Source organism: Mobula hypostoma, chromosome 11 (genome assembly GCF_963921235.1).
Source record: "Mobula hypostoma chromosome 11, sMobHyp1.1, whole genome shotgun sequence".
Lineage (NCBI taxonomy): Eukaryota > Metazoa > Chordata > Chondrichthyes > Myliobatiformes > Myliobatidae > Mobula > Mobula hypostoma.
Window position 1 is genome coordinate 12,684,803 of NC_086107.1, and position 27,468 is coordinate 12,712,270.

Sequence of the window (27,468 nt, forward strand, 5' to 3'; positions counted from 1 at the left end):
AATAATTATATCCCATAGTAAAATCAGATAGCAGGTCTATGAATAACTTAAACATGAGAAATTCTGTGGATAGCAGAAATCCAAAGCAACAGACACAAAATGCGGGAGGAAATTCAGCAAGTTAGGCAGTATTTATGGAAATGAATAAACAGTTGACGTTTGAGGCCGAGAGGGGTCTCATAGATGCTGTTTGAACTGCTGAGTTCCTCCAGCATTTTATGTGTGTTTTGGTGAACATCTGTCCTTTGCTCCACCAGAAATGAAAACTCACACTGATTGCTTCAGCTAGTCAGCAAAGTCAGAAGTAATAAAATATTTACATTTATGGAGTACTTTTCACAAAAAAAAATGGAGGGCTTGCATTTACATGGAGTCTCACACATCCCTTCAGCCAACAAAGTTTTTCTGAAATGTACTCATTGTAATGTAAGAAACATGGGAGTGATCATTTTCACAACAACTCCTGCAAGCGAACGTGATGACAGAATAGTACTATTGGATGTGAGAGAGACCTCTATCTGTTAAATAGCTGGGATAACAAATCTCTTTATCTCATTTTTAAAAAAAATTTCACTTAAAAAGCAGATGTGGAAAACACTCCTGGGATTACCTGGACATATTGTTTGGAAGCAGATTTCCTGATGGCCACCCATTTCATTTTGACTTTCTATTCCCTTTCCAATGTCAGTCCATGGCAGCCTATGTTGCCACAATGAGGCCATGCTCAAGTAAAAGGAGCAACAGCTCATAAATTGTCTGAGTAGCCGCCAATCTGTTGGCATGAACATCGATTTCTCTAACTCTGTTAATTTCTCTGCCCTCCCTTTCTCTTTTTTCCATTCACCATTTCAGCTCCACTCCTATCTCTTCTCTTCTCTTCACCTGCTCATCACCTCCTATCACCTTTCCGACTTATCACCTCCCAGCTTCATATTTCATCCCTTTCACCTGGTTTCACCTATCACCTACCTTCTTGTATTCCCTCCCCTCCTCTCTCCCTCCTCATTTTGGCTTCTTCCCTCTTTCTTTCCAGTCCTGATAAAGGGTCTTGGCCCAAAACACAACTGTTTTTTTCATCGCTGTAGTTGCTGTTTGAGCTGCTGAGTTCCTCCAGCATGTGTGTGTTATTCTAGATTTCTAGTATTGCCAGAAACTCGTGTGCTTAAGATTCCTGAAGATGTTACCAAGCTGGAAAAGTCCAGTAATTGGGAGAGTTTGTCTGGGCCAGTGGTGGCAAACCTATGCCACGTATGCCCAAGATAGTATGCACAGAATTTTCATTAGCATGCGGAATGCAGTGCCACCCCTCGATTCTTTAAACTGCACCCATAATAGAAGATACCTAATAATTACCTTTACTGTCAAATGAAGCTGCAAATGATTTTTTACAACGCAGGAGGGGCAAAATGTTTTCACAGGAAACATCTCACTCCTGTTTGCTACCAGCTAGATGGTTGCAAGAACACATGACATTGGATCATACGTTTTGAAGTACTCACACCAGTATTTGGATAGTAAGCAGTTGGGTCTGTTGGCTTTGGCTTCGCTCTGCAGATATTTTTGCTTCTGTCAGTTGTGAGTGAACACTGGATATTCAGTGATAATATTGGTAAACACTGTATGTAGTTTAGCACCTTCATGAATTAGTGTTTTCAGTGATGAACCTGGTCAAGTCTAATCATAAGAGCAGACTTACTGATGAGACTAGTTCTACATACTCTACGTAGCTCTCAAATCAACCCAATATTTCCTGGGTACAAAATATTTGTCATCATTAGTACGATGACAAAGTGAAACTGAGAGTAAGTTGCATTTCCTTTCCGTGATCTTGTACGAATATGTGGTGGTTGTCCATCATGTCCGACAATGAAAGGGAACCTGTGCAGGAGAGTCTTTAAAGTGGAAAAGTTGTTGCACTGGGGCAGTACCATTCTCTTGACCTCGGAAGTCTGAGTCCAGTGGTAGGAACAAGCATCACAAACTGGGTTCTTCCTTGGTTGCATTGGATGGCCATGACATCTTCTGTGCCTTGTCACGTCCTTTGCTCTCCATGGAGCCTTGCAATGCCACCTACCTAAGCACTGGATCTCACTGCAGATCTCATCCATCCAGTCTGCCAGAGCTGACTTCGCATGCTAGGACAGGGATGTCCCATCTCACCGGGGTAGGAGATCTGCCGGATACCCTTACCTAGCTTAGCCTGCCCGTCGAAGTGGTGTACTGGGGTGTGGCCGCTACTGCATGTGAACAGCTACTTGGATCCAAAGGTGAGAACTGACCCAGGTTCAATTCCCACCTTACTGTAAGGTGTTTGTATGCTCTTCCTGTGATTGTGTAGGTTACCTTTGGGTGCTCTGAATTCCTCCCACCTTCCAAAAACATAAGGGTCAGAGTTAGTGAGAGGGAGCATGCTATGTTGGCACTGGAAGCATGACGACACTTGCTGGCTGCCCCCTGTACATACTTGAACTGTACTAGTCGGTGAGCAAACAATGCATTTCAATGATGGCTTCAATGTACGTGTGAAAAATAAAGCTAATCTTTATCTTCAACTCACAGTTTTACTGTCTTAGAATTTCTCCCGCTCCCAGGCAAATTTGATGACCTTTTAGCCTGAGACTACAGCCCCGAGTATGGAGCTCAGCTTCCTGAGAGATCACCCCAGCATCAACCTTCAAAGTTAAAACCTAGGTTTATTGTCGTATGCACAAGTACGCATATGCACAGGTGCAACAAAAACTTATTCCAGTAGCATCACTGGTAAATATCATCATCTAGCAGCATTCACAAGTAATATTCAAGCCACATAAGTGCCAGGCAATGACCATCTCCAACAAGAGAGGTTCTAACTATTGTCCAAGGTTACCAGAGCAGGTCAAAGGCTAGAAATCCTGTGGCATGTAACTCACTTCCTGACTCCCAAAGCCTGTCCATCATCTACAAGGCTCAGGTCAGGAGTGTAGTAGGGTACTCGCCTGGATGAGTTGATACTCTGTCAACATTCAAGAAGCTTGACACCATCCAGTACAAAGAAGCCAACTTGATTGGTGCCCCTTCCACAAGCATCCAATCCCTCCACCATCAATGAACAGTTGCAGCAGTGTGTACTATCTACAAGATGCTCTGCAACAACACACCAAAGTTCCTAAGGCAGCACCTTCCAGACCCACAACCACTACCATCTAGAAGGACGAGAAGAGCGGATACTGGGAACACCACCACTTGGAAATCCCCCTCCAAGTCACTCACCATCCTGACTTGGAAACATATATCCATTTCTTCATTGTTGCTGGGTCAAATCATGGAATTCTCTCTCTAACGGCACTGTGGGTGTACCTACACCTCAGGGACTGCAGCAGTTCAAGAAGGCAGTTCGTCACCACCTTCTCAGGGGCAAATAAGGATGGGCAATAAATGCCGGCTTAGCTGGCGACACCCACATTGTGTAACTGAATAAATTTTTTTAAATCTATAAAACAAAAATTATACACAATTTTTACAAGAAAGAACACATTTAGAACAAAAAGTTCAATTGAATGCAAAGTGATCAAAGTTGTCAAAGCATTGCTAAACTGAGACAATGACTAAGGTTTTACTGTTCTTGAACTTGGTGGGGCAGTACTTTATGCTTCTGTAGCTCCTGGCCGATGGTTACTGTGAGAAGATGACATGGCCTGGATGGTGGGGATCTTCGATGATGCATGTTGTTTTTCTGAGGCCGCGCCTCGGTAGATACTACTGATGGTAGGGAGACATATGTCTGTAACCTATTGGGCAGAGTGCCCCACTCTCTGCATTTTCTTATGTTGCTGCGCATTCAAGTTGCCAACCAGACCATGATGTAACCCCTCAGGATACATCCAATTCTTCTATAATAGAGTTCCCAACCTTTTTCATGCAATGGACCCCTACCATTAACCAAGGGGTCCACAGACCCAGGTTGGGAACCCCTGTTGGTATGATGTCCCTTCGGTGGAATTTATTGCCACAGATGGCTGTAGATGCCAATTCTTTAGGTATATTTAAAGCGGAGGTTGATAAGTTCTTGATTAGTCAGGGTGTCAAAGATTATGGGGAGAAGGCAGGAGAATGGGGTTAAGAGGGATAATAAAGCAGTCATGATGTAATAGCAGAGCAGACTCAATGGGCCAAATAGCTTAATTGTGCTCCTATGTCTTACGGTTGTTTATTACCCTTGGCTTATATTCAGCACAGTGCTTTTAGTTGCATGACTATTATTTAATTGCTTATTGATAGATTTTTATCAGTTTATTTCACTTAGAACGATTGTCCACAGAGACTCTCCGCTGGAGTCTCCTGCCGCTCGCTGCTGACTGAGGGGAAAACAAGTGTGACTAAATATAGAAAGTGACGGAAATACACCGCAGGTTGACAAGCCTTTGGAAAATGGCAGAGATGAGTTAATCCTCTAGGAGTAGAGGCATTGTCACAGCAGGCCTTTCCGACACACTCAGGCCTGCTGTGCATTACCAACATGTTCTGTTTCCACTTCAGCCTTCACACATCTAAGGTAGAATTATATTTGTTAGTTAATTCAGCAATAGAATAATGTAGAAACCAATGGGGCTTGTGAGTGTCTCCACACCTGAAGCGTGAAATCAGCAGACTTTTCCTTTTTTCAGGAGGGCTCTTTAGCAGAGGGTATGTCCCACTCCTTTTGACAGTGAAAGCCCTTTTGGAACAATGGATTGTATAGAAGTCTTTCAGCCTCCCTGCGCATTTTGGGATAACTCAACCTCCATTTCAACTTGTGTGCACACAATTGACGCTAGTTAAGAACTGTTTGGCAAAGGTCTCCTGTCCCAATTAAGCAGCGTAGTGTTTCAAATAAACGAAGGGAATCCTGGCTATTTTCTCAAATTGTTTTTGTTCTTTAAGAGTTGTCCAAAATAAGTGACTGCCTCGACTAACAACATACATCAGTGATATTAAGCCTGATTCTGAGTCTATGATATGACATTTCAGTATGTGTTTTTCCTATATTCAAATATGATGGCAGAATATAGTATTAATGGTAAGACTCTTGGCAGTGTGGAAGATCAGAGGGATCTTGGGGTCCGAGTCCATAGGACGCTCAAAGCAGCTGCGCAGGTTGACTCTGTGGTTAAGAAGGCATACAGTGTATTGGCCTTCATCAATAGTGGAATTGAATTTAGAAGCCGAGAGGAAATGTTGCAGCTATATAGGACCCTGGTCAGACCCCACTTGGAGTACTGAGCTCAGCTCTGGTCGTCTCACTACAGGAAGGATGTGGAAACCATAGAAAGGGTGCAGAGGAGATTTACGAAGATGTTGCCTGGATTGGGGAGCATGCCTTATGAAAACAGGTTGAGTGAACTCAGCCTTTTCTCCTTGGAGCGACGGAGGATGAGAGGTGACCTGACAGAGGTGTATAAGATGATGAGAAGCATTGATCGTGTGGATAGTCAGAGGCTTTTTCCCAGGGCTGAAATGGTTGTCACAAGTGGGCACTGGTTTAAGGTGCTTGGGAGTAGATACAGAGGAGATGTCAGGGGTAAGTTTTTTACGTAGAGTGTGGTGAGTGCTGGAATGGGCTGCCGGCAATGGTGGTGGAGGTGGGTATGATAGGGTTTTTTAAGAGACTTTTGGATAGGTACATGGAGCTTAGAAAAATAGAGGGTTATAGGTCACCCTAGTAGATTCTAAAGTAGGGACATGTTCGGCACAAATTTGTGGGACGAAGGGCCTGTATTATGCTGTAGGTTTTCTATGTCTCTATGTTTTTAAAGTCAGTGAAAGAAAATAATTTGATCTGGATCACAGTCCAAATTAGGTTGTGCAACCATGGACAAAAGAGTGCTAAAGTGTGTGGTGACACTTGCAGGCTGCCCCAGAATATCCTTAGGTTATGTTGGCTACTAACTCAAACAATGCATTTCACTGCATGTTTGGATGTACAAGTGATAAATAAATAAATCTGAACCTGACGAGCTGGTCTCCAGAGATCAGATGAGAAAGACTACTCTTGACAACAGATTGCATTGCCAGTTCATTGTGGTGGTGGTTCAGGTAACAAAAGAAGGAAAAGCCAGAGCTTGCAACGTGAAGTAAAAAGACCATAAAACATAGGAGCATAATTAGGCCATTCAACCCATTGAGTCTGCTCTGCCATTCGATCTTGGCTGATTTTTATCCCTCTCAAACATATTTCCTGCCTTCTCCCTATAATCTTTGATGCCTGGACTAATCAAGAACCTACCAACCTCTGTTTTAAATATACTAAATAACTTCACAGTCACCTGTGGCAATGAATTTCATAGATTCACCACCATTTGGCGAAAGTAATTCCTCCTCTTCTCTGTTCTAAATGAGCATCCCTCTAAATTAAGGCTGTGCTCTCTGATCCAAGACTTCCCCACTAGAGAAAATATCCTCCTCACGCCCGCTCAATCCAGACCTTTCAATATTTAATAGGTTTCAATGAGATCCATATTCGTTGTTCTAAACTCCAGCGAGTACAGGCCCAAAACCTGAAATGCTCCTCATATGTTAACCCTTTCATTCATGGAATCATTTTGGTGAAACTCCTCTGGACCCTCTCCAATACCAGCACATCTTTCCTTAGATAATAGAAAATAAAATGAAGCAGCATTAGGAGCAGGTGGCATATAACAGTGGTCTGTAGCTATTGTTTGAGAAGCAGGCTGAAATAGAAGTCTAAGAGGGATGGTGAAGTTTCTTGGTCCAAAAACATCAACTGTTTATTGCTTTCCTTAGATGCTTCTTGGCTTGTTGAGTCCCTCGAGCATTTTGCATGTGTTAGTCTAAGAGGGAAATGGGAAAGGAAAGGGATAATATAACAGAAAATGAACCTCAGAAGTTGAAGCATGGAAGTCCAGACAGTCTCCTGAACTTGCTTTGCCATTCAATAATTTCATGGTTAGTCTGACGGTTACCCTCAGCACCGTTTATAAAAATCATTCCCTTACATAAACAGTCCCTTGCATTGAGGACACACAATCTCTACTAGCTCTGCTGTGTCCTGATTATATCAACTCCTTGTTTTCTTTTTAACACATCTTTAATTTATTATATAAATAAGGTACATATTAAATGCAGATGGGCAACAAACCTATAATGTCTAATTGTGATGATGGACACAAAATATTTTTCGGTGCTTCTCATTAAACTTGAATCTTTCTGGTGGACAGTTAGTGTGACGTATTTGCTCTTCTTGCCCTTCAACTATCACCGTCTGAAACCACTGTACTTACTTACTCCAATTATGATTTGTCTCAGCGATTCTCAGGCGCTTTATCTCTAAATTAATTGTTTCAAGATCGGCTTCTCTGTGAACCATTTAGCAATGGTGATTTATTCAGTTCTTTATCTCTCTCACCTGAATGATAATAACCATTTCATGATACACTTGAGTCATGGTCCATATGATTCTCCCCCCTCCCTCCCCATCAGCATCACCGGAGACTTGTTCTTCAAAACAACTTTTCCATGCTTTTCTGTGTATTGACTTACTGCCAATCACAGCAGTGTTTGTTGTGATGTGACTATAACCATCCTTGCAAGCTATCCTTTGGCTTCCAGTATCTGACTTGTCTCTCCCAGGTAGCTTTAAGTTCCAAAATACAGTTCTCTTGAAATATTCATAGTCTTGGAGAAGACTATTAGCTTCTCCAAGAGAAAGTACAGAGTCTCTGGTTTAAACCTAATATCAGACTGACATTTCTTAGTAATTTACATAATTCAAAAGCAATTCAAAAACTCACATTTAACTGTGTAATTCTTCTGTTCATGGCTGAGAATATATAATTGGAGTTGCTATTTTTTCTTTTTCCAAAGCTCTCGATAAACTTTACTATCTGATACAGTGCTTTTATAATGCCTTTAAAATATTAATTTACTGGGATAGTCTTCTTTATTTATTTAAATCCCAGGAAGGTTCAAAAATATCCTGCTATATTGTGCCTTGGTCCATTTTCTTTGTAGCTAAACATAATTTTGTTATATCAGTGACAGGTTTTATCGAATTTCAGTTTTACTTGCCCAATTAAAACTTTATTCTTTGATATGGAACCACAGCCAAACTTCCTCTTATCTTTGTTTTTAGTTGAAATCAAGATTTCATACTTCAGTTAAGTTTCTCGATGTGTAGGTGATGCTGGAAGATAATAACCGATCCTGAATTCCAAGCCTTCTGACAGGCAAAATCCAAATAGTCACTGTGAAGTTTGTAGACAAGTTCCAGATCCTTCAAACCACTGGACCTTCTGCCGTACATCCCGTGGTTCAGATACCTTTTTGAAGCTGATTATTCAGCTCCATCTTGGGTACTAGCCTCCACTGTATTTAGGACATCTTCAAGGAACGGTGGCTCAGAAATTAATTAAGGTCCATCATTAAGAACCCCCACCACCACCAGGTATGCCCTGTTCTCATTGTAACCATCAGGAAGGAGGTACAGAAGCCTGAAGGCAAACCCTCAATGATTCTAGAACAGCTTCTTCCCCTCTGCCATCGGATTTTTAAATAGACATTGAACCCATGAACACCACCTCACAACTTTTTACTATTTCTGTTTTCGCACTACTTATTTTAATTTAATTATTTAATAAACACACATATGTACTTAGTGTAATTCAGTTTTTATTTCTATATTCATTATGTATTGCATTGTAAAGCTGTCGCACAGTTAACATATTTCGCAACGTATGCCAGTGATATTAAACCGATTCTGATTGTGATTCTGACATGTTTAAAAGAAGAGAACAAAATCCATTATAGCTCTCCTGAGACCCTTGGGTTTCATTTATTGTCTGAAAAACTAACTACTTGAACAAACCAGCTTCAGTGAAAAGGGTTTACTTCAGTGCAGACTGATCAATGTTGGAAGCACTTCATCCAATGGATTGTGAGAGTGATTACAATAAATTCATTCATCAAGGTGCTGATCACCTACATTTCATTTTCAGTAACTTGATGAAATCTAAAGGCGCTGGACAAAGAAGTAGCAACGTAATTTAGTCAGTCTTTCTAACCTGTATTTCTGGCCTCTTTGCATTTATATTTCTTTCCTATCTTGTGCTTTACACCGCTTAATGATTTTTAACACTGAAATAATGCAGACACATCTGTATTTGCACACACATTTACACTCAAAAAACGCAAACACATCTTTCAAAATCTATAAGTCCATAAGATGTAGAATTAGGCCACTTGGCACATTCCACCTTCCTATTTTAACCAATGCACAATACAGTGCAAAAGTTATAGGCACCCGAGCTATATATATGTGAGTTTTGCACAATATTTTAAGATAGTTTATATACTACAAAGATTGATCATATGTCCATAAAATGATGCTAGGCACAGGAGTGATGCTAGGTACATAACGTACATGCCAGGAAATGATAAAGTAGTGGTGGGTTAGTGGGTTAATGCCATTTGATCATGGCTGGCTTATTTTCCCTCACAACCCCATTCTCCTGCCTTCTCCCTGTCAAAATCAAATCCATGGTAATTAATATCAGTATTAACCTAAGGAAACAAAATAATGCCATGAATGAAGATAATGTTTGGAATTACATTTGGAGTTGCTCTTAAGCTAATTCTCAGAAGATTTCAAAATCATAATTGTAAATTTTTAGTAACTGGGAAAGTCATATCTACAATTTGAGACTTCAGTATAACACGTAATATTTGATCAGAAATCCACATGACTATTGTGGAATTAAGTTCCTTATTCCTTTCAGTATTAATTTCAGTTTGTATCTGCATCTGAAAACACAGGGCAAGTAAGAAAGCTGAATACAAGAAGGCATAAAACAGTACACGTGAACTAACCTAGTGACTTATATCATGTTGTCATTCTTTCTTCGAGCTGCTTGGCTTTTCTCTTCAGGCAACTAAAATAAAATAAAATAAAAATGAAGGAAATTGAGTGTTAATTAGCAAAACCCTTCAAAATTCTTATTTCAAGATGATTTTAAAAAGAGTGAAGTTGCACTAAGACTAGCTTTATTTTTCACATGTAAATTGAAACATCAAAACATACAGAGAGATGTGTAATTTGTGTCATTGACCAACTCAGTCGAGGATGTGGTGGGGTCAGCCCCCAAGTATCACCTCGCTTCTGGTGCCAACATAGCGTGCCCACGAGTCACTAACCCTTACTAGCCCATATGTTCTTGGAATGTGGAAGGAAACTGAAGCACCCAGAGAAAACCCAGGCAGTCACAGGGAGAACGTACGAGCTCCTTAAAAACGGTGGTGGGAATTGAACGCTGTAAAGTGTTACACTAGCTGCTCCACTACCATGCCACCTTTTAAAGTTGTGGACTCCTTTGAAAGCGCTTAAATATCTTTTAAAGATATTTTCCTTAAAATGTTATTTGACATAACTTTGGAAAGGAAGAGAATTATATTCTCATCTTGTTCAATTTTAGTCTGTTACATTGATTTAAAATTCCTCTGAATCAAGATTATAGATCCACCTTTCAAAATCTCTCGGAGGAGTCAATCCAAAACAATAAATTTCAAGGTTGCAGAAATTAAATTAAACTCTGATGTAATGCATGTCTGAATGAATATAAAATGCGATACATTTTGATTTACAAATTTCTGTTGATTTAAAAACCACAGTGGAATAAAAGCAGTAACAGGTAACATACACAAAAGGATGAAGGAACTCAGCAGGTCAGGCAGCATCTATGGAGAGGATTAGAGAGTCAACGCTTTGAACTGAGACCCTTCCTCAGTAACAGGAAGCAGTTTTCAGTCAATCAAGCAGCATCTGAGCAGAGGAATGGAGTTTACGCTTCTGTTCAATGCCCTTGCATCAGTTGTGAATGTTGTAAGTGCAAAGGGTATGTGTAGCAAGAACATCTAACATGAGCTAGTGCTAAAGTTAGACAGGGTGACACAGGTGGTGCTGGCCTGGGCTGAGAGAGGATGGTGAAGGCTTGTTAATGACAGCTGATCTTTCGGGTGGACATATAAACAGATGGAAGTGAATGAGATGAAGAGAGATAAAAATATTCATCCAGTCCCAGCAATTCACCCCTCCCTATCCACATTTTTCTCTGCAATTAAACTTCAGCCAGAGTTCCTTCCATTGCTGGGTGTCCAAATTTAGGGAAAGAAAACTAGGAAACATTGATCCTACATGATAGTTAAAAGCTAAAAACGTTACCAATTTTTGAGGAACACATGAGTCATGAGTCATAAGCCCATGAAGCAGTCATGACTTTTAATCAGTTAAAGGCCTAAAGCATGACACAAGGATTTATAAAGCGGATATGGGCACATGCAACAATAATGACTACAAAGAATCGGTGCCTTTCATTCTGAACAGAATTGTGAATGAATTTGCACAAGTGCAGCAGACACCTTTTAAAGATCTGCGCACACACTTCCTTTCTTTCATTGCTTCCTTTCATAGAAACTAACTCCATTTAGTCACACGCTATTGAAGTTATATTTTCTTTGCATTGGTAGATTCAATCAGGATGATTAAACCATTCCTCAAGGAGGCCCTGTAGTTAGTCAATGGTTCAAGGCAACATCCTGTTAATCTGTTTCTCACTGTTATTTCCTCCTGTGCTCACTCATACATACTCCTGAGGGATGAGCTATTTCCATGTTTCTGGTGAATTTTATTCAGCCAATTCTGTGAATGGATGCCAAAATCAGTCATAATCCTCACAAGACACAATCCTTTAAACCCTCAAGATGATAATCTGATTTTTAATTCTTTGTCTAAATGTCTGAGTTCTGAGAGTACAGGCTTTAGACACTCTTTAGGTACCTCTTGTCCTGTCAGCTTGAACCAGTCTAGCCATTCCCCTCTGAACTCTCTGATTAACCAGGCATTTTTGGCCATAGAACTGCCACTCATTGAATTTTATTTTGTTTTTCCCTGTAAACTCTAGAGACAGTTGTGTGTAAAAATTCTAGGAAGTCAGCAGTTTTTGAGATAGTCAAACCAACAATCATTCCACAGTCAAAGTCACTTAGATCACATTTTTTCCCATTTCTAATGTTTAGTCTGAAAAATAACTGAACCTCTTAACCATGTATGCATGCTTTTATACATTGTTATGGTCACATGATGATTGATTTAGATATTTGCAATAATCATAAGACCGTAAGATATAAGAGCAAAATTGGCCATTTGGCCAATCAAGTCTGCTCCGCCATTTCATAGCTTATCCAATTTTCCTCTCAGCCCCAATCTCCTGCCTTCTCCCTGTATCCCTTCATGCCCTGATCAATTAAGAATCTATCAACCTCTGCCTTAAATATATATAAGACTTGGCCTCCACAGCTGCCTGTGGCAAAGAATTCCACAGATTCAGCACTCTCTGACTAAAGAAATTCATCTTTATCTCCATTCTAAAAGGATGCTCCTCTATTCTGAAGCTATGTCCTCTGGTCTTAGACTCTCCCACCATAGGAAACACCCTTTCCACATCCACTCTATCAAGCCCTTTCACCTTTTGAGAGGTTTCGATTAGGTCACTCCTCATTCTTGTGAATTCTAGTGAATACAGGCCCAAAGCCATCAAACATTCTTCATATGACAAGCCATTCAATCCTGGAATCATTTTCGTGAACCTCCTTTGAACCCTCTCCAATATTCACACATCCTTTCTAAGGGGCCAAGCCCAAAACTGCTCACAATACTCCAAGTGAGGCCTCACCAGTGCTTTATAAGGCCTCAACATTACATCTTGGCTTTTATATTGTACTTGAAATGAATGCAAATATTGCATTTATCTTTCTCACCACAGACTCAACCTGCAAATTAACCTTTAGGGTATCCTGCACATGGACTCCCAAGTCCCTTTGCACCTCAGTCTTTTGTATTTTAACTGCATTTAGAAAATAGTCAACCCTTTCATTTCTTCTACCAAAGTGCATGACCATACACTTCCCAACATGATATTCCATTTCTTTGCCCATTCTCCCAATCTGTCTAAGTCCTTCTGTAGCCTCTATACTTTCTTAGAACTACCTGCCCTTCACCTACCTTCAATCCATCTGCAAACCTTGTAACAAAACTATGAATTCCATCATCCCAATCATTTAACCTATAAAATAAAAAGAACTGGTCCCAACACTGACCCCTGTGGAACACCACATGTCAATGGCATCCAACCAAAATTGGCTCCCTTTATTCCCTCTCTTTGCCTCCTGCCAATCAGCCACTACTTTATCCACACTAGAATCTTTCCTGTAATACCATGAGCTTGTAGCTTGTTAAGCAGCCTCATGTGAGGCACCTTGTCAAAGGCCTTCTGAAAATCCCAGTGCACAACATCAACCAGTTCCCCTTTGTCTATCCTACTTATTATTTCTTCAAAGAATTCCAACATATTTGTCAGACAAGAATTTCCCTTGAAGAACCTGTACTATAGACTGACTACGGCCTATTTTATCACGAGCCTCCAAGCACTCTGAGCTCTCAAGGTTAATAATTGAATTCAACATCTTCCCAACCATTGAGGTCAGACTAACTGGCCTATAATTTCCTTTCTTCTGCTTCTCTCCCTTCTTGAAGAGTGGAATGACATTTGCAATTTTCCAGTCTTTCAGAACCATTCCAGAACCTTGTGATTCTTGAAAGATCATTTCTAATGCTTCCACAATTCCTTCAGCCACCTCTTTCACAACCCTGGGGTATACACCATCTGGTTCAGATGACTCATCTACTTTCAGAACTTTCAGTTTACCTTCTCTTTAATAATATAACTTCATATACTTCATGACCCCTGTCACATGGAATTTCCACCAAAATTCTAGTGTCTACTACTGTGAAGACTGAAGCAAAATACTTATTCAGTTCATCCTCCATTTTCTTGCTCCTTAATACTATCTTTCTGTTATTTTTTTCCAGCGGTCCAATATCCACTCTCGCCTCTCTTTTACATTTTGCGTATCTGAAGAAACTTTTTGACAAAGTAAACAGGTGTACATAATAAAGTGGCCACTGAGTATGTGGTATTTAGATCATTGGACAAAATCCATTTTCTGTGATGATATAAGCACTGTATACCCAGCTCTACAGCATTTTCTGCTTCAGTTTTACATTTCTCACACTCTCCAGGATTTTCTTGGTTCTTTGAATAACTTAAAGGAATATTGAATCTGATGAGAGATCTCTTGGTCACTCTCTGAAATATAATAGAACTTGGGTGATTTGAAGAAATATTAGTCAAAGTCAAAACAATTTAATATTAAAGTAAATATATTTCACCATGTGCTACCTTGAGATTCATTTTCTTGCAGACATTTAGATAATAAATAAGTACAATAGAATTTATGAAAAACTATATATAAAGATTGAAAAGCAACCGATGTGCAAAAGAAGACAAATTGTACGAATATAAAAATAATACTGAGAACATGAATTGTAAAGCCCTTGAAAGTAAGTCAGTAGCTTGTGGAATGAGCGTAGAGTTGTGATGAGTGAAGTTACTGATCCCGGTTCTGGACCTTGATGGTTGTACTGTAATAAGTATTCTTGAATTTGGTGGTAAGGGAGTTAAGGCTCCAGCAACTCCTTCCCGATGGCAGCAGTGAGAAGAGAGCATGGCCTCAATGGTGGGGGTACTTGATGATAGATGCCGCTTTCTTGTGGCTACCCTTGTAAACATGCTTTGCCTGTGACGGAACGGGTTGTGTCCATCAGATGTCTTCTGAACTGAGTGCTTTACTTCCTTTGCTTTTCAAATGAGGTGTCCATGTGGTTAACGCTATCTTTCTTTGTCTCCCTACAGAAACACGTACGGACAAAGCAAAGAAACTATTCAGGCATTATACAGTTGGATCTTATGACAGTTTTGATGCTGCCAGGTAGGACTGATGTATTATTTCTTGACACTGGTCTCGTTGAGAATGTTCTGAATGACAAAGGCCAATTTCCCACCATGATTATGTGAATCCTTTCTTTACGTGCTCAGAGACTGGTCAGAGGAGGCTCAAAGGACTGCCCACAAAGTGGTTTTGAAATTGTCAAATGACTCAGGATACCATTCTGACAATAAAACTTTGGGATTTGATCAGATGAACCTTTGGCGACATCGTGACAAATTTGTACAAACAACAATGAATCACTCTTTTAGCAGACAATAGTAAAGGGGTGATGCGAGGCCAATCCTTCATTGCGAACAGTCAGTATGATATTGTAACATATTGTCCACCTATTAGTTTGTCAGTTGCATTGACCTCAGGACAAAAACTGCCTTCAGATGTTGCTGGTTCAGTAAACTTCACCCAAGACAAATTTCCACTGCAAGTAAACTGGACAAATAACAGTGTTGTTGGTACAGCAGTCAACGAACTATTACAGAATCATTGTGGCAAGTTTAACATATTTATTTTTATAGCATTCTTTTGTTCAATTATTTTAAGACAAATGTTAATCTATTTGGTTTAATTGGGTTTTTGTCTCTGTTGAGATAGCTTGTTGCACTAACTCTTAATTTCTAGCCCTTAATGTATTCAACACATTGGCAGCAATGTACCCTCTACTAGAAAACTTAAGAAATGCATTATTTTCTGTTGAAAGCTAATTTTGGAAATAACAGTGAGTATTACAATGAGGGATAGAACTCATCACATGGTAGTACCTGGAAAACTTGCCCAAGATTGCAGCATACACTCAGTAGCCCCTTCATTAGGTGCATCCTGTACTTAATAAAGTGTCCATTGAATGTATGTTCATGGTTTTCTGCTGCTGTAGTCCATCCACTTAAAGGTTTGAAATGTTGTGCGTTCAGAGATGCTCTTCTGCACACATTTTTGTAATGTGTGTTTATCTGAGTTACATTCGCCTTTCAGTCAGCTTGAACCAGTCTGTCCATTCTACTCTCTCCTCCCTCATTTACAAGACATCTTTGCCCACAGAACTGTCACTTACTGGATTTTTTGAACCATTTTCTGTAAACTCTAAAGACTGTGATGCATGAAAATTCCAGGAGATCAGCTGTTCAGAGGTACTCAAACCACCCCATCTGACACCAACAATCTTTCCATGATCAAAGTCACTTGGATCACATTTATTCCTTATTCTGATGTTTGGTCTGAACCACATGTGAACCTCTTGACCATGTCTGCATTCTTTTCTGCACTGAGTTACAAGATATAATTAATTTTAGAGTCCTTGAAAGTAAGTCTGTGAATTTTGGAATCAGTTCAGAGTTGTGGTGAGTGAAGTTATCCTCACTGGTTCAGAAACCTGATGGCTGTAGGGTAATAACGTTTCTTGAATTTTGTGGTGTGTAATCTAAGGCTCCTGTACCATATATCTGATGGTAGTAGCAAGAAGACAGCATGGCCTGGATAGTGGGAGTCCTTGGTATGGGTGCTAGCTCCAGTGGCAGCTGTCCTTCTAAATAGTCTCAATGGTGGGGAGGGCTTTGCCTGTGATGGACTGGACTGTGTGCACCACTTTCTGTAGACTTTTCCATTCTTGAGCATTGGAGTTCCCATACCAGGCTGTGCTACAACCAGTCAGGAAACACTCCACCGTGCAAAGATCAGTTATTGGTGATATTCAACTGCTAGGAATTTGTAGTTTTCAATGCTCTTGACCTCACTGTCATTGATGTAAACAACAGTGTGTCCACCACCTCCTTTCCATCTGTTTGATATTGCTAACATTGAGAGAAAGATCGTTGTCAAGTGGTCATCAATAAATGTGTTTAAATTTTCCATTTGTATAAAGCTCATTTGCTGTTGAGAACTCCGCAAAAAAGGAGGGGCAGATAGTGCTGAGGTGCGGAGGAATTCCTCGTCAGGGTTCCCTAAAGATTAATTAGCAGGGTGGGTCAGTGGTGAGGAAGGCAAATGCAATGTTAGCATTCATTTCAAGAGGGCTAGAATAAAGCAAGAATCTAATAGTGAGGGCTGACTGGAACTGGAGTATTGTGAGCAGCTTTGGGCCTGTATTCACTGGAATTCGGAAGAATGAGGTGGGATCTCTTTGAAACCTTTTGAATGTTGAAAGGTCTCAACAGAGTGGATGTGGAGAGGATGTTTTCTATGGGAGTTTAACACCACAGGACACTGCCTCAGAATAGAGGGGTGTCAGAGATAGAGATGAGATTGAATTTCTTTTGGCAGGGAGTGGTGTATCCGTGGAATTCATTTCCACAGGCAGCTCTGGAGCCCAAGTGATTGGATATATTTAAAGCAGGGGTTGATAGATTCTTGATTAGTCAGGGTCTGAAGAAATACGGGAAGAAGGCAGGAGATTAGGGCTGAGAGGGAAAATGGATCAGCCATGATGAAATGATGGAGCAGACTTGATGGGCCAAATGGCCGAATTCTTCTTCTATATCTTATGGTCTTTAAAAGAGAGCAGGAATTGAGCCATTGATCTGCCTGCTTGTATATTTTAAAGCTTAGTAATCCTAGAATCAAAAGAAAACCTGCTTTTATAGAGTATATTTCACGTCGGATTGGGAAAAGCTGCAAGGGGTTGTAAACTTAGCCGCTCCATGATGCGCACTGGTCTCCTCCACATCGAGGACACTTTCAAAATGCAACTCCTCAAAAAGGCAGCGTCCATTGATCACATCAGCCAGGACATGCTCTCTCCTTATTTTCACCTTCAGGGAACAAATACAGGAACATGAAGGCACATTTTAGTAACAACTTCTTCCTTCCTCCATCAGATTTCCGAACAGACAATGAACCCACCCATGAACACTACCTCCCTATGACATTGATATTAAACCTGATTCTGATTTGGAATTAATTAATTTATTAATTAATTTAGTGATACACCACAGAGTAGGCCTTCCAACCCTTCGAGCTACACCACTACAGCAATCCCTGACAAACCCGATGAATCCTAACCTAATCACAGAACAATTTAATTTAACTATTTAATATTTTTATATACTTACTATAATTCACTGTTTTTTCTATATTATCATGTATTGCATTGTACTACTGCTGCAAAGTTAACAAGTTTCGCAACAGATGCCAGTGATATGAAATCTGATTCTGATTCTGATTTACAATGACCAATTAATCTACCCGGTACATCTTTGGACCATGGGAGGAAATTGAAGGACCCGGAGAAAACCCAAGCATTCCGCTGTGAGGATGTACAGAGACTCCTTACAGAACAGCACTGGAATTGAACTTTGAACTCCATAACGCCTCAGGCTGTAATAGCATTGCGCTAACTGCTACACTACCACGACTCTGAGTCTGATGTCATTGGATTGAGTCGGAGTGCTTTACAACCAGAGCCGATCCTTATATAATCGGTGTTGTAATTTTGGAAATACAGCAGTCAGTTTGTTCTCTGCTCCAGTCTCAATGGCTTACAGGTCAGTGCAGTTACTGCTGCTGAAAATTCTATGATATCTTGTGGGCTATGGGCTCTTCTCAAGCCCAAGCACAATTACCATTCTCTGCATTTTGCTCCAGCGGCTTTCAGGACATCCAAAGCTCTTTTTAGTTAAGTGACAATTACAAAGTGTACTTTATTTATGTAAGTATCAGGACAAACTTCAGTTACAGCCTGTGATGAACAAATATTCAGAAGCTGCTGAACTTGTTAATCACTTTAATATTAGCGCAGGGACAAGCTGCACACAGCAAGATCCCGCAAGTAGCAGTGTGACAATGATGATTTGCTTTCATAGAACATGGAACATTACAGGCCCTTCGGCCCACAATATTGCACCGACTTTTTATCCTACTCTAAATTCAATTTAATCCTTCCCTCCCACATAGTCCTCCAATTTTCTTTCATCCTTATATCTTAAGTTTTTATTAAATAGCCCTGATGTATCTGCCTCCACCATCAGCCCTGGCAAGGCATTCCATGGACCTCCTTTCGTGAAGTTAGATTTTGAGTCATCATGAGATATGGTATCAAAACAGGCCATTGTCAGTCCATGAAGAGTGGACTGACAATCACGCACCCATGTTTGCATTAGCCCTGTCCTAAATCACTTTATTCTATTCAGGTTCCCATCAATGCCCTCCACACCACCTCCCCCTCACCCAGATTTTATCGTTCACCTATACATTGAACATTTTACAGGAACCAATTAACCTAATATCCTAACATCCTCCATGTCTTTTGAATGTGGGAGGAAACTAGAGGACATGAAGAAAACCCATGCCACCACAGGAAGATTATACAAACTCCACACAGTCAGCACTGAAGGTTGACCTTGAACCTTGCTACCCCACAGTGCAGGACATCCTCGCTCTTCTTCCCAGCAGCCCTCATGGGAACTTCAGCCTGCTCGAGGGTGCAGATATTGTTCAGTTTAATATCTTAGTTGAAGGTCAGCACTCCATTCTTCCCACTGTTTAAGTTTCAGTTTTATTGTCATTCAACCATATATGACTATCACTGGAAAGGGTTTTTAACATTAAACATTCAGTATAAAATTTGAACTCATTACCTTTTGTCCCGAAGACAACTGGTTAGGCTGAAGAGCCAGTATCTATGTTGTATTGCTCTAACCCCGTGGCTACCACCAGCTTGGCTCCCAGACCGCATCCCTAGCAACTCCTCTCCCTTTCTGGCTATTACATAAAAACTATAAATAATTTTGATTTCCAATGCACAGTGAAAGAAAAAAAGGAACTGCAAATTCAAAGTGGTGACAAATAATAGCAAAATTTATTAAAGTCTATTTAAAGCTACAAATAAAATTATTTATTTAATTACTGTAAAAGCAATTTTCATCAACAATTTTACGGTGTACATTAGTTCAAGCATTCACTACTTCATTGGTGTCTCACCATTCAATGAGATGGATGGGCTTGGTGCAGCAGTGATATTAGCTTCTCAACATCAGGCTGAATGTCACTCAGAACCCCATGTTCAGTAATTTGATCTGTTTTGTTAGTTGAAAGAAGTTGGACGACTGCACTGAAAACGTGCTGCACTAAATATTATGCTGGAAGGGTAATAAAGAACATCTTGACCTTTTTTCCATGGTGCTGAAGAGTGTTCAGAGATTTCTTTCTGCAATCAGAGATCTTGATAAGATTTTTTGAACCTTGGCTTCAGCTCAAAGTCATTTTGTAGTGAGATCAGTTCTTCCTCCATCCTGCCTGTTAATTCCTCGTTACAAGTGTACAGGAATGGATTTATGACCCAATTTGGAATTTGGATCGAGAGAAGATTCTGAAATCTCTCTGGTGTGTCCTCATGCAGATCACCCAGGTGGGCACATTATACCTGAAGATCTTCACTTGGTATTCTTTCTTTCTTTCTCTTCCAACTCAGAGAGGCTCAGAAATGGGAAAAGGTCGTGACAACCAGTGTTGAACTTAATAGGGTTAAATAAGACAGAAGTGTGGAGATGATTGATAAGATTTTGATAAGATTTACATCATTTCCTCGCAATTGAAGATTTTTTCATTGCACTTGTTGAATAATTCTGACTAATAAGTAATGTCATGCCAAATATTCTTGAGTTGATTACTGAATGAAGCATTTGCGTCTTCAAAGAATTTTATCACAGTTTCAAGAAGTGCATTAAGGCATCTCGGGCAGCTCCACTTTAAGAGCCATCTGACTTCCGTGTGCCACAGCAAGTGTTCAAATTGTTCATCATTCTCAATACAAAGCTTTCAAAATAGTTGAGAATTGAGTTATTGGCACATGATTTTATTTATCGCTGTGATAACAATATTTAATGGTTTCTGCAGCTGATCATTTAGGTTTTTTGGTGACTAGAGGTTGTGTGTGAATTAAACAGTGAATGGTAAAGGTTTTTTCAAGAAAATAATAACCCTGCGGGGGTGTCCTGTCATTTATGGTGCCCCAGCTGTTGTACAAGCAAGAATGTTGGTGAGTAAAATGTCCTTCTCTTTGAAAAATTGCTCAACTACCTGAAATATTGACTCCCCCTTCATATCTGTTTCTTTTCCACTTACAAATAACAAATCATGAACCATTCTTTCATCTTTTATGAAGTGAACATAGTCAAGAAGCAAAAATTTGTTGCCTGGCTAAATTGACTAATCCAACTGTAGAGCAAATTCCATTGTCCTAAGTATGTTGCACAGTGTGTCTTCCACATTCTCAGACATTACAAATATCCCTCTTTGACTTCAGTTATTGCTGAGTGGAATTGCTTTAATTATTTGGTCTGGTGACTTATACAAAACTGTACTCAGAACCTTCTTGATTGCTGGCAGAATTAGTTCTGAATTAGTATGAGACTTTCCAGGTTTAGTAATGAGCAATGAAATGTTATATGAAGCATGCAAACCATCACTGTTTTGCTGCAAAGTGGGAGCAAGCATGTTTTGAAGTGTTTTCCATTTGTGAAAGTGACTGAAAATAAGCCAACGTCTTATTTGCTTTATCAGAGTGTATTCTTTTCAAATGTTCTTGCAACCTCATTTGCAAAAAAAAAACTTTTTCACATGTTGGCTGCTATTGCTTGTTTGCTGCTGGTATAAACCCATATTTCAGATACTCCAGACTATACTGTCTATACATCTTTTTCATTTAATTTGCTTCTACCATTTTCATTATGGATTAGAACCCATAGTCAATCCCCTGTTGTTTCAATCTAACCTCAAGTGCTGCAATCAATAAAAGGGAAAGTTATTACATATTCATAGATCAGGCAAAACCTGACTCTTTGCCTGAAGGTACATAAAGTGGGGCAGTGATATCTTGGTTGCACCTTGAGCTAGCGAAAAGAGGTCAAGACCTTTTGAAAGGCCAGATTCTGAACTTTACTCCATCGAATGCCATACTCTAATTCTAAGGAATTGTGTCACTCGTGATTAGAGTATGAGAATTGTACTAACACTGTACTACAGTAGTGAATGTACTGTACTACAGTACACATTATTGTGTAGGCCGGGCTGGAAATAACATAATTCCTTCAGTCCATATTTCTGATAATATGCCAAATGCAGAAGTGTCACATTGCTTTTCAACAACTAATACACGCTTTAAGCAAAGTCTCAGAGAACAGTGAGTTAGCAAAAGATGAGGTGATTACATGATCATTGTAATCAGTTATGTGGTACAGAGGATCAAATGCTTATAATAATTAATTTATTTCTTAAATTAAGTCTGTAATCCCCCAGCTGCCCCACTAGCTACCGAGTGTCACTACTTTTACTGCCCCCTTTGAAACTCCCACTGCCCTGTGGGTTGGGGGCAGGAGGGGGCAATACCTCCCACTTTGGGAACCACTGCTCTAATTGATACCTGATAATATTATTTTCCAAGCAATTAAAGTTTAAAGATCTTCAAAGGTTAAAGATTAGCTTTATTTGTCACTTGTACGTCGAAACATACAGTGAAATGTGCTCTTTGTGTCAACGACCAACACAGTTTGAGGATGTGCTGGGCACAGTCTGCAATTGTTGTCATGCTTCTGGTGCCAGTGTAGCAGACCCACAACTCATTAATCTTAACCTGTCCATCTTTGGAATGTGGGAGGAAGCCAGAGCAGCTGGAGGAGACCCACATGGTCACAGGGAGAAGGTACAAACTCCTTACAGATGAATTGACCTCTGATCACTAACATTTTAAAGCACTACGCTGACTGCCAGGCTACTGTGAACTAAAATGGCTTTACTTTTTTTTTAGGACCTGTTAGAATCAATTGGCTGTTCCACTAACTGGAAAGAATTAAAAGAGTTTCTGTTGGTATTAAATATTAAAGTGATTAACAGGCTCAGAAGCTTGTGAACGTTTGTTCATTACAGGCTGTAACTGTAGTTTGTTCTGATACTTACATAAATAAAGTACACTCCTAATCATCACTTAACTGATAGGCAACAGTTGCATTAATACTTTTATAATATTATTAACAGTTAAGTGGTTTTCAGCGTTGCATCAATCGAACCACTTAATGCTGAAGTGTTCAGAAAATGGATTTCTCCTGTCTTTGTTTAGAAAGGACACAGAGAGAAGACAGGGCAGAACTGGCAGAATATCAAACTGTTCTCTGGGAAACAAGTTTGCAGTCAGCACAGACTGATGGCTTGAGGAGTTCCTTCCTCTTGGGATGTGCTGTTAATAGACACAGTGGGCATTTTATTAGATATTTCCTATATTTATGCATTTGGTGGTCTTCTGCTGCTGTAGCCCATCCACTTCAAGATTCAACATGTTGTGTATTCAGAGATGCTCTTCTGCACACCACTGTTGTAACGCATGTTTATCTCAGTTACTGTCACTTTCCTGTCAGCTTGAACCAGTCTGGCCATTCTCCACTGACCTCTCATTAACAAGGCATTTTTACCTCACAGAGCCGCTGCTCACTGAATTTTTTTTTTGTTTGTTTTTTGCACCACTCTCTATAAACTCCAGAAATCGTTGTGCATGAAAATCCCAGGAGCTCCGCAATTTCTGAGATGCTCAAACCACCCCATCTGGCATCAACAATCATTCCATGGTCAAAGTCATTTAGATCACATTTCTTCCCCATTCTGATGTTTGGTCTGAACAACAACTGAACCTCTTGACCATGTCTGCATGGTTTCCTGCATTGGGTTGCTGCTACATGATTGGCTGATTAGGTATTCACATTAATGAGCAGGTGTATAGGTGTACCTAATAAAGTGGTCACTGTGCGTATACCGGGATGGTTGCAGCCCACTTTCGGCTGGGTATGTTGAAGGTCACAGTTGTGATCATTGGCATTCCCACCACAAGACCACAAAGGTCATTGCTTTGGAAGGATAAGCTTCTTCATAAAACAGCAGGTACCAAGTCTCTGAGAACTTATTCTCTTTGAGGTGCTTCACTTCTGTACAAAAAAGAAATACTACCATAAAACCCAATAAGCATTGGAAAAGAATATGAAAGATGGATTCTGTCTAGAGTGATCTAAGTTGAACAAGGTAGCAGATATGCACAAACCAATTTAGATTAATTAATTCAGATATTCTAAGCTGTTTAAAATGAGTCTCAGTTGCAAATAGGTCATTATTGTAGTGTATGCAGATTTAAATTAAATCAATGTGAAATTGGAGCAATATTTCAATGAAAGTAGCAATTCAGGTTGTACAAAAGGATAAAATTAATTGATCTCTAATTGAAACTCCGCTCTACTATCCCTATAGTGTGATGAAGGCTTATGTGAAGTTGAATTCACACCTATGCTCAAGCTTTGTATTTTAAATTTGTTGTTTAATCACGATAGCCATTTCACGGAGGGTCAGGAGCTTACAACCTCCTAAAACTTTTCCTCATCTGCACTGATCAGTTTACTTTATGTTTAAATTTTACATACGTACCGTGGCAGAGATAGTCAGAAATACACTCAGTGACCACTGGGTTTATGGTCATGGTCTTCTGCTGCCGTAGCCCATTCATGTCAAGTTTCGACGTGTTGTACCCTCAGAGATGTTCTGCACACCACCGTTGTATTGCGTGGTTACTTGAGTTACTGTCGCCTTCCTGTCAGCTGGAACCAGTCCAGCCGTTCTCTGACCACTCTCATTAACAAAGCATTTTCATCCACAGAACTGCTGCTCGCTGTACTTTGTTTGTTTTTCGCTCCATTCTCTGTAAACTCTAGAGATTGTTTCATGTGTAAATCCCAGGGTATCAGCAGTTTCTGAGATACTCAAAGCACCCCATCTGGCACCAACAATCATTCCACCGTCAAGGTCACTTATATCAAATTTCTTCCTCATTCTCTTGTTTTGTCTGAACAACAATTGAACCTCTTGACCACGTCTGCCTGCTTTGAATTGCTGCCACAGCACTGGCTGATTCGATGTTCGGATTAACGGGCAGGTGTACAGACATAACTCATAAAGTGACCATTGACTGTATGTTGTTGAGACTAAATTTTGTTTAAGGAATACTGGGAATGCTTTGTCATCTCATTCCAGCAAGTGCGGGTAAAATTCTGATATCCAATTAAGATGAAAAGTTCTCAAACTTGACTTTGGTGCAATGTGCCCTCTACTCCAGTCTCAGCGGCCTCCTATAAGGGGACTTAAAAATTCAAAGTAAATTTATTATCAAAGTACATGTATATCACCATATACAACTCTGAGGTTCAATTTCTTGTGGGCCTACTTAATAAATCTATAGACTAATAATCATAGCAGAATCAATGAAAGACTGCCCAACTTAGCCGTACAACTGGAGTGCAGAAGGCAACAAATAGTGCAAACACAAAAGGAAGAAATAATAATAATAATAATAAATAAATAAACACTAAATATCAAGAACGTGAGATGAAGAGTCCTTGAAAATGAGTCCATTGGTTGTGGAAACATTTCAGTGGCGGGGCAAGTGAACTTAAAACAGTAGCTCCCTCCTGGGGGACCTTGCATTCGTTGTGAGTATTGCATCCAGGCTAAGTACAAAGAGAGTCACCATTTAAAATTAGTAGAAGGCTCTGAAGGTGCACGATACCATTATACAGTATCGAAACAGGCCCCCTCTTCTCATGCAAACATGAGGAAATCTGCAGATGCTGGAATATCAAGTAACACACATAAAAGTTGCTGGTGAATGCAGCAGGCCAGGCATGCTACCTGGCCTGCTGCGTTCACCAGAAACTTTTATGTATGTTGCCCCTCTTCTCACTGCTGCCATTGTGAAGGAGGTACCGGAGCCTTAGTCCCACAACGCCAGGTTCAGAGATTATGCCCCTGGTCCAGCATGGATAACTTCAGTCACCTCAACTCTAAAAGGACTCCAGAACCTATGGACTCACTTTCAAGGACTTTACAACTCATGTTCTCAGCAGCCATTTACTTTTTAAAATTTGTAGTTTGTCTTTTACACACTGGGGTTTTTGTCACTCTGTTTGTGTGTCATTGTTCAGTGATTCTATTGAATTTCTCTGTCCTACTGTGAATACCCATAAGAAAGTGAATTTCAGGGTAGTATATGGTGACATATATGTACTTTGATAATAAACTTTGAACTATTTTACTTCAGTCCATGAAATCTGTGCCGACCCCCTAACGCCCATTTTCACTAATCCCATTTTATTATCCCTGCATTTCTATAACCGCCCAGATTCCACCACTCGCCTACACCAGGAGCAATTTACAGCGGTCAGTTAGTCAGTTAACCGGTCAGGATGCAGATCTTTGTGGTGCGGAAGGAAACCGGAGAACCCAGAGGAAAGCCACGTGGTCACAGCAGAACATGCAGACTCAACTCAGACAAAGCAGAGATCAAGATGGAACCCAGGGTGACCGTGCTACGAGGCAACCTCCCTGCTAGCTGTACCATTATGCTTCAGGAATCAGATACATGTGATCATGCTAACAAGTACACCGCAGCTGGTTAGCGTTTAACTGTGATCCCCTGGCTGACCACCAGCATGAATTAGTCTCGTTGCTGAGGTACGACAACGTTTTGGCTTTGGGGAGTCATAGTTTCTGGAGAATAGTCAGGAGGGGCAAAGGTTAGATCAGCCTTGATCTTACTGAGAAACAGAGTAATTACTAGGGGCCAAATGAATGACTTCTGTTCCAGTTTATGTTCCTACTATCAAAGGTTCAGTCAAAGGAGTAGTTTGTCAAAAGCAAAATAAGGGAAAGGAAAGCAGCAGAGATGCTTTGGAAAGGAATTTGCAGCCAGAGGCAGTACTGTCTAAACCAACACACATAAAAGTTGCTGGTGAACGCAGCAGGCCAGGCAGCATCTCAGTTGTGTTCACCAGCAACTTTTATGTGTGTTGCTTGAATTTCCAGCATCTGCAGAATTCCTGTTGTTTACGGTCTAAACCAGCTTCCTTAGATGGGAAGCTTAGTGGCATGGACTAGTTTGGCCAAAGAACTTATTTCTGCACTGTCTGATTCTCTAACTCTTTCACTCACCCTTGAGACAGAATGGTATGCAAGTGCCCCTCATGAGAGTTGAACATAAAAGCCCCAGCAGACTGATCCAATACAGTTCTGAGGGATGGTTGTTGGAGTAGGGAACATGTACCCTTGCTGAAGCAAATTACAGGTTTTACCCTCATCAACCATCCTTGTTACACTTGCTCTTGACCATCATATATGACACTTCTTCAATAGATCCGCGCTGTTTGTTCTTGATTAACCTGTGCCTCACAAAGTGCTGATCCTTTTTATGCCCACCTTGGCCTTTTTCTGAAAAGTTTTACCTCTACCAATGCCAGGCTGTTTGGCCTATCATTCCTTGCTCTAACCCTGTCTCCATTTCTTTTTAAATGTGGCGTTATCTGATTAGGAATGACATTGAACATAATTAACCCACAAGTACAATCCTTTCAATTTGTAAGAGACCTGCCTTCCATTACCCATCCATAATATTTGCTTAAGATTACTTGTCATTCTGTCATCAGTATTGGTTGCAACGTGCTGCTATTGTAGCTCAGAATAATTCTCTGGAGAGTTGTTCATCTGTTCTCAGCTGTGTGCAGCAGGAGCATTCTATATTAGTCATGGCTAAAGCTACCTTGAAGCTTAATATATATTGTTCCTTCTCATCAAGCCCTAGGTTGGGAA

At 40.2% G+C, this 27,468-nt stretch overlaps 1 protein-coding gene across 3 annotated transcripts in view; it reads left to right on the forward strand.

Moving 5' to 3' along the window:
• The window catches only part of shank2b (SH3 and multiple ankyrin repeat domains 2b), a 1,127,200-nt gene that overhangs the window by 581,173 nt on the left and 518,559 nt on the right, over nucleotides 1–27,468 (forward strand). For all 3 annotated transcript variants that reach the window (XM_063061684.1, XM_063061685.1, XM_063061687.1), the window contains exon 14: nucleotides 14,778–14,853. In XM_063061684.1, the coding sequence (XP_062917754.1) occupies nucleotides 14,778–14,853 (76 nt within the window). The remainder of the gene's footprint in view (nucleotides 1–14,777; nucleotides 14,854–27,468) is intronic.